The sequence below is a fragment of the Metarhizium robertsii genome (genome assembly GCF_000187425.2).
Source record: "Metarhizium robertsii ARSEF 23 chromosome Unknown MAA_Scf_5, whole genome shotgun sequence".
Classification (NCBI taxonomy): domain Eukaryota; kingdom Fungi; phylum Ascomycota; class Sordariomycetes; order Hypocreales; family Clavicipitaceae; genus Metarhizium; species Metarhizium robertsii.
In genome coordinates this window covers 1637300-1658233 of record NW_011942193.1, presented here as the reverse complement: position 1 = coordinate 1658233, position 20934 = coordinate 1637300, and the positions used below count along the sequence as shown (strand labels likewise).

Genomic DNA, 20934 nt, shown 5'->3' with positions numbered 1-20934 from the left:
CTGCCATCGTGGCCGTCCCCCCCGACACTGCGACGAAGGCAGCGACGAAGAAGCCCAACGGTCCAGCGCCGAAAAGGAAGCCCCCGAAAAGGGAGAAAAGGGCGACTCCCCCGAGACCATGGACGCAGACATGCCGGACCCCGAAGAAGTCGCCCCCTCAGACGGCGAGCCCCCGCCTCCGCCATACGGCGCCGGTCGTCGAGCCGGCCGATTCCACCGAGGCGGCCACGGCTGGCGACGCGGAGGCGGAGGCCGCGGCCACCACGGCGGCTGGGCGCCACGACACTGCCCCCGCGGCAGCTCGTTCGACTTCCCCTCCATGATGAGAGGCTTCATGAACCACCCCTTCTTCCAAAGCGTGCGCGACCAAGCGGAGCGCCACCGCGCCAACGACGCCGACGCCGACGCCTTCCAGCCCCCGGTCGACATCTTCACCACCGAGTCGTCCTACGTCGTGCACGTCGCGCTGCCCGGCGCAAAAAAGGACGACATCGGCGTCAACTGGAACCCGGACACCAACACGCTCAGCGTCGCGGGCGTCGTCCACCGGCCCGGCGACGAGGCGTTCCTGCAGGGCCTCGTGTCGGCCGAGAGGCGAGTGGGCGTCTTCGAGAGGAACATCACGCTGCCGCCGGCGGGCGTGGCCGACAAGGACAGCGTCGACGGCCTGGGCATCACCGCTAGGATGGAGGACGGGGTGTTGGTCGTGGTCGTGCCCAAGCTGGAGAGGGAGTGGACTGAGGTTCGCAAGGTCGATGTCCAGTGATTCTGGGGCGTCTGGGCTGTCCTGCTTTTGATTTGTTGCATTTGTGCCGTGGTTGTAATGGGTAGAGTTTTTGTTTTGATAAAGGAATGATGAAAAAAAATCAAAAAAATCAAAAAAACTTATAGAAATATGAAAAACAAAAAAACAATACATGTACTGGCCTTGATACTATTATTCCCCGACTATCACTGTGGAGCAACTTTTGACATCAGACATGACATGTGACATGTAAATGACCACCTCCTTTCACTCAAGACTCCCATAGCAGCAGGCACGAACCAAAAACCAGTCGACCACGCCGCCTTCCAAAAAGATCTGGACTTTGCCAGCCAGGGCACGCACTGAGCACACAACACATCAACAGCAAGAAAAACGTTTCCATGGGTGAAATTTCAATTTCCAAACGAGATAAATATTCTATCTACAAATGACGGAACAATGCTACTACATCGCCCTCGTCGTTGCAAGTCTTGGACAAAAAAAAAAAGTAACAAAGAAATAACGAGTACACGGCCCAATTTCATACTGTCGTGTATCCCATTCTCAAGTATAGATAAAGTGTTTTCGCGCCTGAGCCTATGCTATGGGGGTATATGCTAGAAGATTAGATTTAAACAATGAGGTATGCGAGGTATTGCGCTGTGGCTTGTACATGTGCCACAGAACAACCTGCCTTGCTTGATTCGTGCCGAATTACACACTGCATTGCAATGCAATTCTGTCTTATGCTATGCTGGTGCTGTGTCGTATGCTGTGTTGCTAGCTCACCCGCTAAGAAATGCATAAATATAACAAACTTGCAGGCTGCGCGATGCGATGAATTCAGTGGCCCAAAGAGACAAACGAAAAAAAAAAGGAACCAGAAAGAAGTGTACGGAACGGCTGCGGTGAAGAGGCGTAGTGTGAAAAGAGCATGGCTTTGCCATAAGGCCTCACTCCCCCGAATACGAAGTAGATTGATTGCCCATACAGACCCCAACCAAATACTGAACTCAACAAATCCAAAACGACCGATGAAATAAGAAAAACGTTGTAATATCAACTCCGGTGGCATAAGTCATAATGCGCTCGCTGTTGGGACTCTTCTGCTGGATTCAAACAGAGGGAAGAGTCAAAGTTTTTACTGCACCAGCTCGCTGGCAATCTCCTCCCGGACATGCTTGCACCACTTGAGAATGGCTGTTTCAAAGTCTTGCCATACTTCAGGCCCATTGTTGTAAACAACACCCAGCACGTCAACCTTGAGAATCACCTCGAACCGGAGTTCAGCCGCCTTGACCCAATAGCGGAGATTGTCAGCACATCGGTATGGTTTCTGCGTGTCGGCGTGGAAAGTAGGTATGGCACCAAAGCGCCTTCTAGACTTCTTTACAGCAGCGTTGTGCAGCTTGACAAGCCGCAGTCCGTTCTGCAGGCTGCGGAGAAAGGGCGTTGGGCATTCAGATGCTTGGGATAGAGGTGTCCAGTCAGGAAGTGCTTCTCCCTCGGGGTCCAATGACAAGAGAAATGCCCTCTCTCTCTCCACCTCCCGCCCAGTCCAGTCACCATCGAGCCATACCCAGCTCGTTCGTTCCGCCCGTTCAGCAGCCTCAATTTCCTGCTCCTTGTCCAGAATATGGAAGACACTCTCGACCCAGCCGACCATGGTCTTGATTTCATCCTCTCTCAAGCCACCTTTGAAGTTTCGGGTGGCCATTTGCTTCAAGACTTCCATCACAGCCAAAAGGTCGGCCCGAATCTGTTTCTCGGACTTGATATAGTCCAGACGATCCGGCATCTCGTGAGCAGTATAATACATCTTGGCAGCTCGGATGGCCAATGTCACCACATCGAGGATGTGCATTCCCTGCAGTTCATACCAGCCTTGTGTGTTCTCCTCGGGCATATTGGGCAACTGAGGCGCATCTGGAGTTTCTTGAAATAAGCCAGCTTTACGGTCAAGCACTTCATCCAGGGCCTTTTGGGCATCTGTCAGGGACGTTTCCAACTCGGCCTTCAACTCGTCTATCGTGGGAGGCTTGGGAATTGGGTCGTCCCTCTGATGATATGTGCTCACTGTTGGAGGAAGCATTCCTGGATCCGACTCGGCAAAGCTATCCTCAAAGTAGTCTTCGTCAGCATCCTCTGCAGGAGAGCCGACAGTGACATTTGCTTCAATGCCAAGGCTTGCGTGTTCCGGGTTGCTGTCCACGGGATCGTATGATGAGTCCACGTCTATGCCAAGAATCGTTGGGGTAGAGCTTGTGCTTTCGAGGGCCGACAAGTCCAGAGTGGCGCGCTGATTAGGCTTCTTGCGCGCCAGCTGACCACCCTTGCCGTCCAAGAGACCGGTTCTGGCAAAATAATATTGCAAATGAGCGATACTGCCCAAGCACATGACGCTATCCCTAGACCTGGCACTGGCAGCAAAATCCGTCGCTTGCGGTCGTACATATCCTCTTCTTCGGCCCTTGCTATCCAAGCTGTGAGTTGACTGTCTGGAGATGTTGGAGACATCTGACAGCCGCGATGACCGGAAAGATCCAGAGGACTGGCGAGAAAAGAGCTCGCCACCCAGAGAATCACGGGGGCTCACATCGGTTGCTGAGCTATGCGACATGGACGACGCTGTTGACACGCATCGAGACAGCTCGGGGCAGGCTCCGATGGCCAGTGTGGGAGAAGTCTCGGGAGACACGGAACGGTGGATCTGATGCCCGTTGACAGTAGCCATTGTGGCAGCCCAAGTGTCGCGTCGCTGCTGAGCGATAGAGGGCCGTATAGGCTTGAAGGAAAGGATTTCCGGAACAGAGAATAATATTTCGCGTCGTTGTTGTCCTGGTCGAGGCGGGACTGGGAGGAGGACGGGGATGCCGAATTGGACCGCTGGCAGCCTTGCCGTTGATGTATGTACTAGTGCGTAAACAGTCTGAGGCTCAAGATGCGGCTCGACCAAGCGGCGCAAAGAAGCCCCCAGCGACGACCGAAACCAGGCACTCGTGGTGCTGCAACGGGCGGTTCAACGAGTCGCTGAGTCCTCGACCTGCACCGGGAAAGCGAACAGTAGGGCTGGAAGGTGAAGATGACGGAAGACCCGAGAAAGGCCAGCGTGGACGCTTGTGGTCAGGGGTTCCGCGGCCCAGGGCCGGCCGACTGCAAGCGTGATGAAGACGTGTGGTGGTTGGCTGACGAACGTTTAGACTCTGGAGCTCGAAATTGCGTCCCAGCACCGTCTGCTTTCCCCAGACTCGTCAATGTCGGCCGCGGTACCGAGTAATGTTGCAAGTATTGCTGCGCCGGGATGTCACCAATCGCGGCGAACCAAGGTGACAAGGGCCGGTCACAGTTACAGTTACAGTTGATGTTTTGCTGGTGATGAAATCAATTAATGGCGTTGTCTTTTGCGCGGCGTGCCCTCTGCCAAGGTGCGTATGAGCCGGGAGCCGGGATACTGTATCATGCAAAATGGGAAACGAAACACACGCAGACCAGACGTTTTTTTCTGCTTTCAAGTTAGTCTCCCTCGCGGAATCGAATAATAACCCGCACCTGAATCGCTTGCTTCACCTTGTTCTGGACCGCTCGTTCTTTCTCGTCGACTGCAGAAGGGGAAGGAGCATAGATGGCAGGCGTTACCTGACCGTCAACTGGTGTCTGCAGTAGTACTACAGTACTTAAATGCGTCCCGCAGTGTGATGGCGTCGCTATGGAGGTTGCTCCCGGAATGACACAATGCCCATTATTAAATCACACGCCGCTGCTCACCATGCCTGTTGTGCTGTTTGGTGTCAACTGTGTCATATCCCGGGGCAACCTGAAGGGGCCAGCGCCGCAAGCCATGGGCATCAATGCCATTGACACATGGCAACTGTAGCGGTTGGAATGCCAGCGGAATGCTTGCGGGGGCTGATGGGTGGAGCTGGGAGCCGACAACGACTTGTACTTGCCTGCGTGCATAGTACTCCGTACGGGGTACATAAATATAATAGTATTGTGCAAATACTAATAACGCCAGCCTCCCCATGTATGTACAAACTGACATGGAGTGGACTTGATGTTGTTGATTGAGGCCAACGCCAGCCATCTCGGTACTTAATAGTCATGCCCAAGTACATATTAGTTCTGACCAACGTGCTTCATGCCGAGGACATCAATTCCGCATCTGCAGCCTGGCGCAGGGACAGATGACGTGCATATTGAACGGCTTTTTTGCCAGAAAGCTGCCCCATCTCAGCCGCAGCCCCCCAAGGTGCCAGATCAGATGATAGCGTCCTGATGAGACAATGGCCAAGTACTCCGTAAAGGGGTGCGATCAGTGGTGAGGCGGTTGAACCGTCAGGGTATTAATGAAACATTGTCCTGCTAGTAGTTCGTATCGAGAGCAGTACATATGTATTGCTTCCGGTGTCCTGGAGCAGAGCTGTCATTTACTGTAACTACCTACTTAAGTAAGTACTTAAGTACCTAGGTAGGTACGGAGTACCCTGTAATCATATTGCGGGCGGAGTAAAAACACCAGACAGAAGATGTGCTCCAACTTCCATGGAGTACTTGTTAATAAAACAAGCACTACGACAGGCGCCAAGGAAACTAGTCCGCCGGAAGCATCTCAGCAGTACGGAAAAAGTGAGCAATATGTCTGTAATGATACTATTGTTAACCGCAGCTTGATGCAAGTATTCCCGACTAACCGGGCGGTGCCCCGGCCTCGAGCAGTCAAAGTCGAGATATTCCCGAGCTTTTGGCGCCTCCCCATTTTGAAGCTAAAAGGGCTCACCGTGACAACCCCTGTCGTTTATGTACTTTGCTGCGGAGAGGTCTGGGGGTGAACAGAGGAAGCCCATCTCATTTCGCAGGGATGTGGTAATTAAAGACAAGACACAATTGTCACTTTGGTGTGCCAGTCTTCTGTTGACTTGTTTTTACAATGCATCAGAGCAAGTCGATGCAAGTTTAATGTCGTCGTTCAGTCGGCAATGCCTCAGAGGACATTAGGTACTCCGTACTTGCTCCTCCGCTCACTAAAGTTGGCAGATCCCTGGTTCCATGTGGCGTCAATCCACTGGCCTACTTGGGAGGTACGTACCTACTTCTTAGGCACCTTGTGGCAACAAGACATCAATTGATGGAACAAAACATCTGGATGGCGCCAGGCTCCAAGGGTAATGAGGTACCTAATGTACCCACCGGTTCCTGACTACTGCTGACTTAGGCGCATTAATAAACAACGCCAGGAACATGGTACATATACCCCTTGGCCCTCAGTGCCGAATAGCTGGGACTACTACCACGACCTAGGAGTTAGTACAATATTCGTACTTAAGTACTTATTATGCAGGGTGATATGGCCAGTTGGCAACACTTGTGCTCCGTAATAAAGCAAGCACCAAAGATGAGTCGAACACGTATACCAACGTACAAGAGTTATGAGAGAGCATTAAATGCCCAATCAACTCACCTACCAAGTACCTGTAAGTACCTCCTAAAGTGGTCAACAAGCTGTGGGCTTGCCCGTACTCAATGTTGCACTCGCAGATCCCTTCATCTTAACAGCGAGATGCAACTCTGGCTGCGCGTATTCGAGCCACGCTCAATTATAATACATCAAGATAAGTAATGTGAGCAGGTCCAAGGCGCCATCAGTGTCGTGCGCAATTTTACGCCCAGTGCCCGAATGCTTTAACTGCGCAGTATTGCCGTGTTTCAGCTCCACGACTTCTGTCATGTCTGTCCTTTTCCCCATTGCCCTCTCTTCTTACATGGTCGACAAAACGCTCGTGTACACTCGGTTCCTGTGGCACAATAAGGGCGACGAGCAGAAGAGGCGCCAACTCGGGTTTTGCTGGCGCCCACTGATTCTTTTAATACCCCGGCGAAGGCAATTCCCTGAGCTAAAACGTGGACGGTAATTTAAAGTATCTCCCGTGCGGGCTCCTCTCTCGCTTTTTACTTCCTTTCCATCCCCTCTGCTCGTCTTTTGTACTTTTCTTATTTGACCCTGCCGTTTTTGCCACTTCCTTTGTTTTATTCTCTCCCTCTCTTTGACCGCCTCTTTCCCCGACCTCCGGATTCGGTCCTGCTCGTCCAATTTTTCTCGATCTTTTTTTTAATTCGACAGGGAAAGAACTCTACCCGCTTCTGACCCTGGGACACGGATTCGGAAGGAAGGAGGAGTGAGCAAGCAAGCCAGCAAGGGGAAACGCACGGCCAGCGAAATTGGGCGAGGCCCAATCAACGCCATTTTCAAACTTTATCCTCTCAGTTTTTTGACCGACATTCGAGTCTTATTAATATTGAAGCTTACGCACCCCTGATCACCGCCAGGCTCTGACAATACTTGGCATTTGGCGAGACTTGGGGCCGAAAGAAGAAAGGCAGGCAGGCAGGCATACTTTGTCTCCCACCGGCTGCACGCCTTGAGCTGCACCTGCATATCCCCGGCTATCTCACTGCACGTTGCTGGAGACGAATCTCACCGATAAACTCAACGGAACTGCAGAGGACTCGGTGTCAATCGCAATTGATCCCAGTGTCACAAGCTCAACTAGGCGATTACTGGACTCTTGCTAGACAGCACTGTTCATCTCGTCAGATATTGTTCATTCACCTTCGCATACCAGTCTCCGACCGATCGTCCCCTCGCCCCACTTTATTCTCTGGATGCCCGCCGAGCTCACCCACAGACATCAGCGTCCACTCGCAGGACCATCGCTCTCGCAACGACCGACCAAGTCGTGAAGTTCACCATATATTAATTGGAAGCCGATGTTGGCGCCAATTTGGTTGTGCTTCCTCAACACACCAGTTCCCTCCGCCATTGGACTGCAAGCTCCGTTCCCCTGGCCGCAGATAGCCAGCCAGCGCATCAGTGACCACTGGTCTCCTGACCAGGGACGTTGTCCATACACCCCCACTGCTCCGTAATCGATTCGCCCTCGACATTTTACGCTTACTGGGTACAAGGCTAGGCCTCGTCCCCTTCGCTGTGCCCTGTCAGGCCTCGACGCCTTCCGCGCACTGCCGGCCCCTTCTCCACTCCATTGTCCCCCCCTGGTACGTACGGTGGAGAGCTGGGTGGTCGCCACGGAGCCGCGGTCTGGTACTTGTGCCTGTGGTTCCCTGCTTGCTGGAGCAGTCTCACAGGCTCTCTAGGGCTAGCCGGAGTCGCCTATTTCTCCTGAGGCGTCACCTAACATGACCTCCGACAGACCGGGTAGTGGTGTCATAGCCCACTCTGTCCATGTGCCCGGCTCTGGTATCGACGACGAGGAAATTGCCGTGGCCTTGCAAAGCCAGAAACTCGAAAATCAGCCACGCGACCGCGTCAAGGAACAAGACGAGAATGAGATCTTCCACGTCTTGAGCTTTGCTGATGTCCCTGCCAACATCTCCGACCTCCCAGCACCACGTGGTCCGTTCCCTGCATCTACCATCGGTACTACTACCACTATTGGTGCCACCAGCGAAGACGAACCGAGCACCATCCCCATTCCCTTAGAGACGCCCGCCTTGAGCCGTAGCACCACAAATAACACGATTCGCAGCACCAGCAGTGGAAGCTTCACCAGCACTACAACCAACAACCCTAACAACCCCAACTCTGCGCACGCATACGCACCCGGTCCGGCCCAGCCTCACCATCACCCCCCGACTTCTGCTATCCGCAAAACTTCTCCAGGTCTTGCTGCGAGACTAAAGGCCCTTGGGTTTGGGACCTTGAAACAGACGCCATCGGTCCCCACACCACATCACGACCACATAGGTCGTCTCGACGAGCAACAACTCCGCCAACTGGACGAAAATCACCAAGCCAACTCTATCAGCTCGATTATTGCTAGGCGCGGTCGGCCTTGGAAAGGCGCAGGCGCCTCCACGTCGGCCCTGCTTAATTCGACGACTGAGCCCATCGTTACCGCCGAATCGCCTCAATTGCCCGAGATCAAAACGCCAGAACCTCTGGCCATGGATACACAAAAGTACCGCCTGCCGGACCACACCAATGGCAATGGCACCAAGGTAACCCTTGATACACGACGCGAACATATCGAGCGTACTACTCGCCCCTCATCTCCTCCCGAAGCTCGGCCTCCCCCTCCGCCACCGAAAGATACGCCACCGCCTGTCACGCCTCCCGCCATCGCGTCTTCGAACGAATATGTTGCTGGGCTAGATTCATATTTCACGCCAGGTCATAACCGACCCGTCTCTATATATACATTATCTCGTGCTTCCTTCGCGAACCAACTGGCTCAGTTGACGTCACTTCAACTGCCGGACGCCGAAACCTTGTCCAGCAAAGTTTCATCTATCCGAACAGCTCACGTAGCCACCAAAGCCCTCATCAATGCCTCCGAGCAAATACGAAGTTGGATCTCCAAAGCACAGGAAGTCATTGGTGGTCTTGATAGCGAGGACGACGTTGAATGGGCTGCTGCTGGAGGCCGGGAGGGTCTTGAAGAAGTTGAGAACGCCATCACCCGTTTTGAAGATTTAATCAATGCCTATATTGGTGCCATTGAGGAGTTGCAAAAACGAAATGATATTTCTCATGTTCCTTCAGAAGACCTAAAGAAGGCAGTTGCACAAATGGAATTAATTGTTGATGAGTGGGCTCACATCCGTGCCACCCTGCAAAGTGTCCGGGTCCAAGTTGAGATTGCAATGGAATGGGAAGAGCTGTGGAATAATGTCTTGGGAGATATTCAGGGGGAGATGGACGAACTGAGCAGACTGGTTTTTGAAATGGAGGAACGCCGCCACAAGAGTGTTGTTGCTGCTGCTGGCGGCGATACTGTCGATATTGGCGATCTCGAGAATATTGTCGAGGACACTCCTCCACCTGTTACTCGGCTGCAAGCCCCCAGCCGCTTCGGTCTGCCTTCGATGCCCATGAGCCCTGGTTCCCCTGGCACACCCAGTCTTTCTCAGGATGACTCTAGCCTTTTGGCCCTGTTTGCCAGGATGCAGCCTCTGCGAGCATCTCTAGACTTTTTGCCCATGCGGCTATCCGTATTTGAGGCCCGGGCCGAAAAGGCTTTCCCTACAGCATGCGAGGAGCTCGAAATGCGTCGCACTGGTTTGGATGGAAGCTACAAGAAGCTGGAAAAGGATGCAGAGTCGCTGCGAAAGGAGTTGGGCGAGGACCGTTGGGTCATCGTCTTCCGTGGAGCTGGCCGTCAAGCACAGAAGATGCATGAGTCTGTTCAGCGGTCCTTGCTCAAACTTGGTGAAGCTATTGATATCGAAGTACATTTGCAAAACCCGCCCACTATGATGAAGAAAATCGAAAGCTACGAAGCTAAGAAGACGCACTACGGTCCGGCTATCGAACGTGTTCTATCCATCATTGATAAAGGTGTCAAAGACCGTTTGACTGTGAACGGCGAGATCCTCCGTCTTCACGCTGATATGCAGACTCGGTGGGAGTCGCTAAAAGCCCAAATGCAAGAAATGGATGCCATTATTGACGATATTCAAGCAGACAGGAAGAGTCAACAACTGCGAGACTCCGTGTCAAGCATGCTCTCCTACGACAGGTCGACTGTCGGGAGTGGGCGTGACACACCCGGAAGCTCTCCGCCATCGTCAGCTATTATGAATTCTCTTGGCTTCGATCCACAAACGCCTCTAACCAGGGGCAAAGGACGTTCCCCAGCCCTCAACAAAATTTCTCAGTCGACTGGCAGAAGGCACTCATCTTTGCCCGCTCCTTCATCCACCCTGAACAGGAAAACAGGCCCCAGGCTATCAACAATCGCTAGCTCCTCTGCTGCTACTCCTGCTACCAACTCAAGAACGCCTGGGCGTCCAGGGGCTACTGCTGGCTACAGGCCGCCTTGGAACGGTTCAACTAATACTTCAGACATTGATACCGGACACCATTTCAAGCCTCTTAGCTTAACTATACCGAGTCCTTACACAAAATCAAGTCCCAGCAACCAGCGATCGGTATCCGCTGCCACACCGTCGTCGGCATCAAGACTCCCAACTCTCAGGGGAACCTTTTCTAGGTCCGCTTCAGAATCCCCACAGGTTGACAACACTCCTTCCAGGGGCGGTCATTCTCGACTATCATTCCGTGAGCGACTGACATCACCTGGGCCTTACTCTCAGCAGACTCTGTCCAGGCCGCGATTGACTTCACAAAGCTCCATGTCTACCTTGAATTCGAATCGCCGAGTCTCAATGCAGCCCACTGGCTCTGAAAGTGCTGTGGAAGAGAGTCAGCTGTCCCGTCCAGCAAGCTCGCTAGCTTCTAGCCATCGGCGAACAAGTTTCTTGCCACACCTCAGACGAGAAGGTAGCACAGGTCGCAATAGTCCCCAGCTTTTTACCGCCAGTCGCACCTCTACTAAGAAGGGTATTGCTGAGCCCAAAGATTCAAAGCCTCGTTGGCGTCACTAAGAAAACTGATGGCATTAACATAAAATTAAATACCTTTTATTGCCAAGTTTGTTTCCGTCGAGGGTTCGTCCGCATATGAGCCAGCAGCATGCCCTCGGACTGTATGGAAACCTCAAAGGCTGAACCGGTGAACCTCGTTACGATCATGCGTGCTCAACCTGTCTGAATATCCGTGGAGTGGTGCACTAGATGATGATACCAAAAAAGATGAACCAACGAAGCATTGATTGAGAAGATATCTTTGGGAAACTTAGGAGCAGCCGACACTGCTTTATCACTCTTTTATTTTTGCTATATATTTGCAACCACACTTGCCCCAACATTTACAGTCCTATCTCAGCAAGCGTGCCTTGACTTGCAATTGTCTCCATTCACCCATATAGGCGGTATCATTACTATTAGCCTTGCTTTCCTAGTGTCAACCAGCTCCTTTTGGCTCATGTGAGCACATTTTGTACTTCAACTTGGAGCCCGAGTTGCATTGCTACTCACTCTTTTTACTGTATTCTGAGCTAGTTCTGCTACGACTACGAGATCAATGTTGCAAGGAAGGGGACAAATGACGGCATGATGCAGTTCGACGGAGTTTGCGTGGTGAATTGTGATGGGACCTCATATACCCAATTCCCATCCCCTCTTTGGTCTACTTGCAAATATTGCTTTCTATATGAACCGTTGTTTCCTCTAGGGGAACGATGCTGGATAATAAAATACGTAATTTCAACTTGTTGGTTTCCTTTGGTATATTGTGCTAGTTTTTCCACTGAACGAGCTTCTGGCACGGAGGGTATCAGAGCCATAACCAGTTAATGTCATGTATGATGTGCGCAAGAGTCCCTCCTGGAAGATTATTTCATTTGATTATTTCCACATAGGTTCGGCCAAAAAAGGCCGCCTATGGCCCAAAGAAAAATGATGATTCCACAATAGGTGAGCAGAAGCCGATAATAATTCTGCCCTATATACTCTATGCTCTCATGACGGCATGCATCTCATATATTTTATCGTCAATTCTTATCCCCCCCCAAAGCAAACAAGAGTGTTACTCTAAACGGGCATCAAACCAATCCCCCCACCACTCTTCTTGACGAGTTTCCCGTCTCGTTTCCCGGTACTGGCTCCCGCGGTTGACCGTGCAGTTGAAGAGCCACTCGCCTTTCGACCTCCGAAACTATTACCTTTACGCTTGGGGACACCGCCAGCCGAGGCTTTTCGGGGCCCCTTCTTGCCGCCAAAGTACTTCTTCCCCCCGCCGCTCCCTCGTGAATAGGACGACTTGGGCTTTGGCTGGCTCTGTCGTTGGCTGCTCAGGTCTTGGAGTTTGCTGTGGAAGGCTTCCACTTCTGGTCGTGACTTGGGCTGGAAGTAGTGCGAGTCGACGTCCTCTTCTGCTTGGTCGGGCTCAAGATCAGAGCTTACCAAGTCCACCACTTGTTGGTCGTCATCGTTGGGAGTCTCGGCATCCATGATTTCTCGATACATGTTGTGATGTCGCTTCAATATGGGAAGCAGCTTTCGACCGTGTTCCTGAACCTTGTCCACGTCGATGCCGGGGATGCGACTCATTCTGTCGAGAGATATTGTCCAGTGTATGGCCATTTCTTGAAGGTCTCGCTCTGTGAAGAGGGGGCGTCTGAGCTCCTTCTTGTTGCGGATGTGTTCTTCCACCTTTCGGGCTTCCGTCACAAACGTGCCGACCAGATCTTGATGGATCTCGGGCAGGTCTTCCACGCGCTTGTTAGAAGTGATGGGTGGCCCTGAGGGCACAGCTTTCTTCTTTCCTGCAGGTTTGGCAGGTGCCTTGGCTAGACGATGCTTGGGAAGAGGCTCGAAAGCTTCTTCTTCTTCATCGTCATCTTCTCGCATATCGTTATCCGAGACGACAAATCCGTCGTTAGCATAGCCGTTTGAGGTAGTTGGAAAATTTTCTTCATCGTCACTCCCCTCAACCTTTCTCCTCCTCTTTCGTCTCTCCACTGGGGAAGAGACATATGTCGACTGCATGGCTTGAATGTCTTGTTCCTTTCCCTTTTTCTTAGTCGTCCTTTTAGCCGAGGACTTGGTCCTGGAACGATTCCCGTCGTCTACTTGGATCGTGAGCATCAGCTTACGCTGGCCAGTAAGGAACAGGTGGGCAGTAGATCCAACTTCAAGATATTGAATAGCTACACCATAGTTTCCAACCACGTTATTTTCATGAAACGCCTTTTCTGCCGATAGTCGATCAATGACCCGAACAACTTCGTGCTTCTTCAAGCCTTTGGCTATACCATATTGTCCGCCAGAAACCAACTCCTCGTGGGCAGGGGACTTCTTGCCAAGCAGGATGTCTGCGCATTGACTAGCTGTAAGACGCCGCTGAGTATGGACGACCTGAATCGCAGCAATGGCATATTCTGAGAAGTCTTGTTGTTCAAAGACCAGCCCGGCCCGGCAGTTGTCGCAGGATTTTTGGCATTGGCTCGGCACAAAGTCTTCTCCAAAATAGCGAAGCACTTCAGTACGTCGACAATCGGACTTGTTGTCACAGAAGGCCGTGACCCGGTTAAGCATAACCATCTGGCGTTCCTTCTGTGCATTATTACCATCTCCGTCTGCAATCATCTTTTTCAGGACTCTTATATCCGCTTTTCCATAAAACAGAATGCAGTCGGAGGGCTTGCCATCTCTGCCAGCGCGACCGGTCTCTTGGTAGTACCCCTCTAGACTCTTGGGCAAGCCGTGATGCATGACGAATCTGACATCAGGCTTGTCTATACCCATACCAAAAGCGATTGTAGCAACAACGACTTTGATATCGCCTTTTTGCCATGATCTTTGAACATCGACCTTGGCTTGAGGGTCGATAGCCGCATGATAGTGGCGGGCTGCAATACCATAACCAGCAAGCGTTTGTGCAACTTCTTCAGCTTGCTTTCTTGAAAGTGTATACACAATACCGGTGGTGTTGTGATACTTGGCATTTATCAGCGAGGCAATGCTCTCGGTAGCATTCGCATGGGACTTCTTGGTCCGCACTTCGTAGTACAGATTTGGGCGGTTGAAGCTTTGCGAGAACACTTGGCAATTAGCCATGTTCAAGTTGTGCTTGATATCAACGATGACATTTTGGGTGGCAGTGGCGGTCAGGGCCATGAAAGGAACTCGGGGAAACCTCATGCGGACCTGACCAATAGTTTTATAGTCAGGCCTGAAGTCATGGCCCCATTGGCTGACGCAGTGAGCTTCATCAATTACCAGTCGTGCAAATTTGCCTCTTTGATACAGCGTTTGCATCGCATTGTTAAAGGCAGAGTTCATGCTCACCATCTCCGGCGTAACATAAAGTAGCTCGATAAAGTGCTCCGGGCTCGGTTCGTCAAAAGTACTCATTATTTGTCTTTTGTACTCTGCTGAGCATCCTCCATTGAAGGCTACCGCCTGGATACCGAGACCCTTCATGTGGTCGACTTGGTCTTGCATTAGACTCAGCAATGGGGAGACAACAATAGTTACACCCCGTGTCTTTCCAGTTCTAACAATTGCCGGCAGCTGGTAGCACAGGGATTTACCACCCCCTGTAGGCATCAAAACAAAGGCATCTTTACCTCCCAAAGTGGCGTTGATTGCCTCCAGCTGGTTCTGCCGAAATCCTTTCATTCTGAACCGGTCCTTTAGCATTTTCTGGACCTCTGGTGACCACGGATGCTTCATCAATTCTGGTGGTATTCTGAGCTCTGGTAACACAGGCGCAGATGGCCGCTTTGCCGGTCCTTTGGATTTAGGAGGAGGCATTACGTTTCCAGATGTTTCTGAGAAGACACGACGAGAACTTGAGCCGTCATCTCCCAGCGATTGACGTGTCTCATAGTCCTCTGCAAAAGCCAGTATATCATCATCGTCACTGAAGTCGCTGAAATTGTCTTGTGTCCGGCCCGAAGCGAAGTTGTGCGGTACCTGAGAAGGCGTGCCTCTGCTTCGTGCCGTATGGACCGGTCGCAAGTCAGCTTCATCAAACTCCGAGAACATGTCGTCTTCCATGTCCTCGGTAGCAGTCGGTGCAATGCGCACACGTCGAGTCCTGGTATCCACTGTTGAGGGTAATGTCTCTCTGGGGAACAGCTCCCCTGCGGCACCCTCACCATCCTTTGATACTAAAGCTTTATTGGAATTGCCCAGTATTGACTGCGTTGCCGTTCGACGTGAGCGTGGCGTGGGGATGTCTGGCAGTTGAGTCTGATGGACAATTTGCGTGGGCGTAGTAGCATGTGCAGAAGAATCCCGCGGACCACGAGACATATCGACCATCCCCGTGTCCAACGGTTGTGTGCCAAGTACTACTGTATTCCCCCGTTTTGGTGACAAAGAAGGCGGCGGTGCCAGCATGGGTAAGTTGGATTCATCAAATCCAGCTTGAATGACGAGTTTGGCAAGCCCTTCTTCTTGTTCTTGAACCACGTCCGTTAGTGCGTCAAGTCGAGTCTCGTCGTCGTCGGTATCATTGCCTTCAGCATACGACCGCGCCACCAGTTGTGCCAGAGCTTCTCTTTTCTCGCATATTTCTCGATATGGCTGCAATGAATTACCCAATTCCTCAGCAGCGTTTTGTTGCCTCAAAAGCCGTTCTTTTTCAGCCTTAACCTGGCTGCGTTTCTCTTTTGGCCATCTCTCGTTGATTGCTTTCACGAACTCACCGCCATTGCGCTGAATTGCTTCTACAATAGCTTCACGTCGTTTAGTCAAAGCTTCCGAATTTGTGGATATATACTCCAACACCTTCGGTGCCTGGTCGAGGGGGATGCTTTTCTCCGGCACCAAATCCAGGACATCAATCCTAGAATTATCTGTACTAAAGCTTGAGGTAATTCCTGTGCAGTCTGCCCTGTTCTGGTCAATGGCTCGGGTAGAAGGCGAGTTCAACAGGCTCCAGGATGCGCTTTCTTGACTCCTTGAAATCACATTGTGTACAAAATTTGTGTCACCGCTCGAGTCTGATTGCTTTGGTTGAGTAATGGCAGATGTGTTGTGCGAGGGAGGTGTGAGGAATTCCTCATCTGAATCCGGAACACAGTCATCCATTTCCATGGCGTCAGTGGATAATCCATACCGCTTCAGCCCGTCCTGGGGTAGAATGCCTTCGTAGGGGTTGACTTTCCTCTTCTTAGTGCTATCTTCTTGCTGCGGAAATGAAGACTTCTTGGTCGGCGACTTCGATAACGATGACTGGTTCCGCCGATCGGCCGCATGCCGAGAGGGTGAGGACAAACTGGCCATGACCTCATTGAGGGTATCGCTCCCGAAGTCTCCCGGCACATCCTTTGGTGTTTCCTTCACGTCCCGTTTACGACGTGATTTTGAAGTGCTAGTCAAGCCAGAGCGGCGTATAGCTGACCGGCTCCCGGGAGTTGAGACAGGTGGCTCGGTGCCAAGGATATCGTACACATCAGGAAAGCTCTCATTTTCTGCTGTATCAGCTCTGCTTATCCCATTACTCTTCCGTTTCTTACTGCTACGAGGCAGTGGTGACCATAAAGCACTAGTAGTATCCCATATTTGAACGTCGTCACTCTTTTCTGTCGAGGCGGTTACACCGGTGAAATCCTTTGTAAGATCCATGCATTCTAGGTCATCTGCGTCAAAATCGGCGAGGTCTAGACTCGGGTTTGGCGACATAAATTCTCGGGAATTACTCCGTTTTTGAGGCGAATGCTTTCGTGTGCTCTTCGGTGTGTTTGAGACTACCCACGTGTCAGCATGATGCACTTATGGGAGCATATTGGCTTGACTTACCAGCATTGTTTCCAGTAGGCGCCGGTCGAGCTTTTGATCCAGGGTTATCAGTAGCAGATGAAGTTGGAAGGTGCTTCTGTGGTTGGGAAATCAGAGTAGGCCTCTTGGACTTCGTAGTTGAGGCCAATCGAACCATGCTGTCGTCTGATACTGTTACTTGCGGTGTATCCACGAAGTCCTCCCCCCACCCGTTTAAGTTGACAGCATTATCTAACGCGCGGCTTCGCGGGCGGGGATTTGTCTGTGAGCCTATACTTGAGGATGATCGAAGTCGATGCGCCGCGCCAGTTTCAATGGGAGACGGCTGCGAAGTATTGAGGGAAGAGGAGTCGCCAGCACAGGGAAACGTTCGCAGACGTGGTTTCGATAACGCGGCGTTGCTTAGGAGCCAGGAGAGTTGGTCGGCAAGGTTATTTCGAGTCATGAAGACGACGAATTACTGCCCGACTGCTGATAAAGAGCAACACTGGCTTACATTTGAGGACTTGAAAAACAAGTCGTTCTTATCGACCAAAACTGCAGCCTGTTGCAATCACGCTTTAGTCCTTCTCGGATTCTCAGCGCTCCACATACATTATCGACGACCGTGAACCATCGCGTAGCGCGTCGCGTTAGTCAGCAAGAGCGAGATCACGTGGCTTGGCGTTCAACCTCCACCTACGGAACACACCACTGCCAGCATCCACGCCGAATATGTAGGCCATTATCCATTGTAGCACAAAATTGGCTCCCTGTTGGCTTGCTGGATTCATTTGTTCTTCAAAGATTCGTTTGTGACGGCTGAATCCCTCATATAGTCATGTCGGTATCACACATCCTTCTCCAGATGGAATGTTAGAGGCTACAACACTCGCCGAACGAAATAATGAAATTAGTCGTATCTCAGTTATACAATTACTTCTCGTCACTTCGTTGCCCAATCTTGAGTGGCAATCTCGATGTATTTTCATCTTCAACTGTCAATTAAATGCAAATGGCCGCGGCTGTCGGCGGCATCGGTGGGTCCGCAGATGCCCGGGGACAAGCCGGCGTTGTATTCCCGAGCCGGGTGGGTCTCGGTCCGGATTCAGTCACGCTGGTATCCGTGATTGGCTCTTGCCCGCCGCTTTGTTACCGGTTTTGCATACGGCAAGTGCCCGACGTGTATGTTGCAATGGAGAAGTAACGCACATGATGCAGATGAGGAAGCCCTTTCTTACCTGACTCTATATTCTTGGTGAGAATGTCCTGGTCAGGACGCGACCCTGGTGTCAAGTCGACACAGTTGAAGAAGTGATCAATCTCGTGAGACACTCATCTCGCTGCCCAAAACTCCCGTCGGCAACCGGCCCACATCAAGCCGTCGCCACTCAAGAGGAAAAATTGGAGTCACCGGAACCAGCCGTATTCTTGGGATGGAGTGTCGGGCTGTTGGCTGCTGCCCCAGCCATTCGGCGGCGGCGGCTGTCGGCCCCAGACCGCAACTCACGACCACCTCATCTGGGGGCAAATTTTCTTGCCTCGGAGTCAAATGGTTGGTTCATAAAGAGGCAGCTACCACTTTCAACTAGCCCTGTTCCATCATCCAAGTTCTTCACTGTACCACAGCGTTTACATCATCCTTACACACCTTCTTACAGTGGTGAGACCAGAATCCCTCGCACTTTGCTGAGAACAATGACTTCAGGCAATAAAACTACAGGGCTTGTAGAAGGCCTCCCCAGTACGATGACGGGCTATGAGAGTGATAGCACCCAGCTGGAAGCAGAGGACAAATCAATTTGCGGATACCTGCGCCAAGATATTCGAGGTTCCATGTTCACAGAACTTCAACTCGTTATTCTGACATTCTGCACCGGAATGCAAGGTGAGATCCCGCGATATTGGCCTGAAATCACGGAAGAGGAGAGTCATTAATACAGTTTTCATCCTTGTAGATGCTACGACGTTCCCTGACTATCACTGCTTTGCGTCCAACCAAACCGGCAATACGGTCTTCTTGTGCTTGGCACTCATCCTACCGCAGTTGAACGGCGAAATGTTCTTTACACCCAACATTGGCATGGCACTTGGCCTCTTCCTCGGAGCCGGTTGGCTCACTGGCCAGCTCAGTCACATTGTCGGACGCCGAAAACGATGGTGGTTAATACTCTGTAACCTGGTCCAATCGAGCTTCGTCCTTGGAGCAGCAGCGATCCAATACCAATATGGAATCAAGTCACAAGGACCCCAGGCATTGGCTGTCATTGGATTGCTAGCCTTTGCCGCCGGAAGCCAAGTTGTCCAATCCAGAAGTCTGTCGATGACGGAAATCAGCACTGCCATGGCGACTGCAGCGTGGGTTGACCTCATGATTGACCAGAAGCTTTTCATGTTGAAGAACCGGCCTCGTACTCGGCGCATAGCATTTCTCTTGGCTCTCGTCGTGGGTACGCTTGTCGGAGCTGCGATTTACAGAGAGGTAGGCTCAGCTACCGCCATTGTTGTTTCGGGAGCTGGCAAGCTACTTGTGACGATGCTGTACTTTTTCTCTCCCGCTGAAAAGGCCAAGAAGGAAAAGTCCCCTGCATAACTGACGACGAAGTAATGTATTTGGCGTACAGGTGGGGTTTAGCAACTTCATAATGATTGTTGTTTCTAGGGCTAGGAGTTTCGTTTTAATAGCATAGCGGCGGGATATCCTTTATTAGCGCAAAAGCATATTAGAACAGTGAATGAGGCCGAGATGCCACATTATAGAATACAGAGTATTTATGCCGGTACCGTCTCATGACTCAAGGAAAGCTGTGCCACGGAAAACACCGACACGATAGCTGGCAACATTGTAATCAGATTCTGGTGTTTCAATAGAGAGAAGCGCTAACAAAACACTATGTTAAATCGTATTCTAGAGACTGACAGCCAAACATCGTATACCAATATGGTTGTCCAGCGTATTTGTCTCATAGCAGACTTCCAGACGATGCGTACTTGGGTTAGGCAACCATTCGAATGCACTCAAGACACCCCACATCATGTCCTTTAACATGACAACGTGTCATGCAGAATAGATGGTCCAAATTAGTTGAGACTGTGTGTTGATGGTTCGTCATTAAGGGCCTCGTTGGGCAATTGGCAACCGAGAGCGCTCGGTTCTTGAAGGGTGGGCAATTGGAGCTCGAGACTAATGGCCCTGGACGACGAGGTGCGAGCTACTCCGTGCGCCGTACACCAAGTCAATTCATGACTGTCCGTGGCCGAGAAATCATGGGTTTCAATGTTACCCTACAGCGCCAAAAGGACCATTTAAACAAGAAAGATTAATCAACCGGTCTGTGTTCTTCCACCTTGCCTTCCCCCCTTTTCCCTTCCGTGAAAGCAAGGAAGGAGCATTCACGCTGTCACAGACGTTACTCCAGCTGCCAGGTGCTAGCTAGGCTGCAGCGGGCGGGGCAGTTGGCAGACTCGGGCGTTAATTAGGAAATAGCCTCACGCCACCTTCGCTTGCCTTCGCCTGTTGAGCCACTCATAGCAAGTGGCTTTTGCTTGGCTCCAGTGAAGCTTGGTGCTGAGGCCCGCACTGGTTAGACCTGAGGCTTGAATTCCCGTTGGTCCCCTAATCCTCCAGGGTTCCAATGTCGGCGATGTCGGTTTCAAGCAGAAAATGTGCCTGGCGCTATATTGGATTTATCCTCGGACGCTTTTATCCAGGCACCAGTGCGCCTCTGTCCTCTGGTCTGTGGAAAAATTCACGATGCACCAGGATGGCATGGCTAATGCCGGGTCCAAATCTGGCGGACCCTCCATGCAGTAAAGAATCATTTGAGCGTCGGGCCGGCAAGATGTAGGCAGAGATCTCGGAAACTGGCGTGAACTTCGCCTTTGGCTTCTCGCTTCTCCAACTCCAGGCAGCACCACCAGATCTCCGAAGCGACTGTTGCGTACTTTCATTCTATTCGGCCAAGTGTCCAAGGTGAGACTCATCATCCAAAAACGCCTACCCCAAACTATTGTTCCCGGGGTGGAACGTTTACTCCAAATACGGTTTGCGGCTTTCA

The 20934-nt window shown here is 51.6% G+C and overlaps 5 protein-coding genes across 5 annotated transcripts in view; 3 read left to right on the top strand and 2 right to left on the bottom strand.

Annotated features, from left to right (window-relative positions):
• Positions 1 to 766, top strand: part of MAA_04162 (HSP20-like chaperone) — a gene marked incomplete at both ends in the record, with an annotated part of 908 nt that extends 142 nt beyond the window's left edge. The window contains one exon of the mRNA XM_007822160.2: positions 43 to 766. Coding sequence (XP_007820351.2) covers positions 43 to 766 — 724 coding nt within the window. The remainder of the gene's footprint in view (positions 1 to 42) is intronic.
• Positions 767 to 1886: 1120 nt separating this feature from the next.
• Positions 1887 to 3479, bottom strand: MAA_04163 (uncharacterized protein; the record flags this gene model as incomplete). The annotated part of the gene is made up of 1 exon (XM_007822161.1): positions 1887 to 3479. The coding sequence occupies one exon, from the start codon at positions 3477 to 3479 to the stop codon at positions 1887 to 1889; it is 1593 nt and encodes a 530-aa protein (XP_007820352.1).
• Positions 3480 to 7939: 4460 nt separating this feature from the next.
• MAA_04164 (Karyogamy protein, KAR9) lies at positions 7940 to 11149 on the top strand (the record flags this gene model as incomplete). The annotated part of the gene is made up of 1 exon (XM_007822162.1): positions 7940 to 11149. One exon carries the CDS (start codon positions 7940 to 7942, stop codon positions 11147 to 11149), a length of 3210 nt encoding a protein of 1069 aa, XP_007820353.1.
• Positions 11150 to 12196: 1047 nt separating this feature from the next.
• On the bottom strand, positions 12197 to 17342 carry MAA_04165 (RecQ family helicase MusN; the record flags this gene model as incomplete). Its single annotated transcript, XM_007822163.1, has 2 exons — positions 12197 to 16866; positions 16919 to 17342. 2 exons carry the CDS (start codon positions 17340 to 17342, stop codon positions 12197 to 12199), a joined length of 5094 nt encoding a protein of 1697 aa, XP_007820354.1.
• A 1232-nt stretch (positions 17343 to 18574) lies between these two features.
• On the top strand, positions 18575 to 19469 carry MAA_04166 (DUF1275 domain protein; the record flags this gene model as incomplete). Its single annotated transcript, XM_007822164.1, has 2 exons — positions 18575 to 18764; positions 18820 to 19469. The coding sequence occupies 2 exons, from the start codon at positions 18575 to 18577 to the stop codon at positions 19467 to 19469; spliced, it is 840 nt and encodes a 279-aa protein (XP_007820355.1).
• Between the last annotated feature and the right edge of the window lie 1465 nt (positions 19470 to 20934).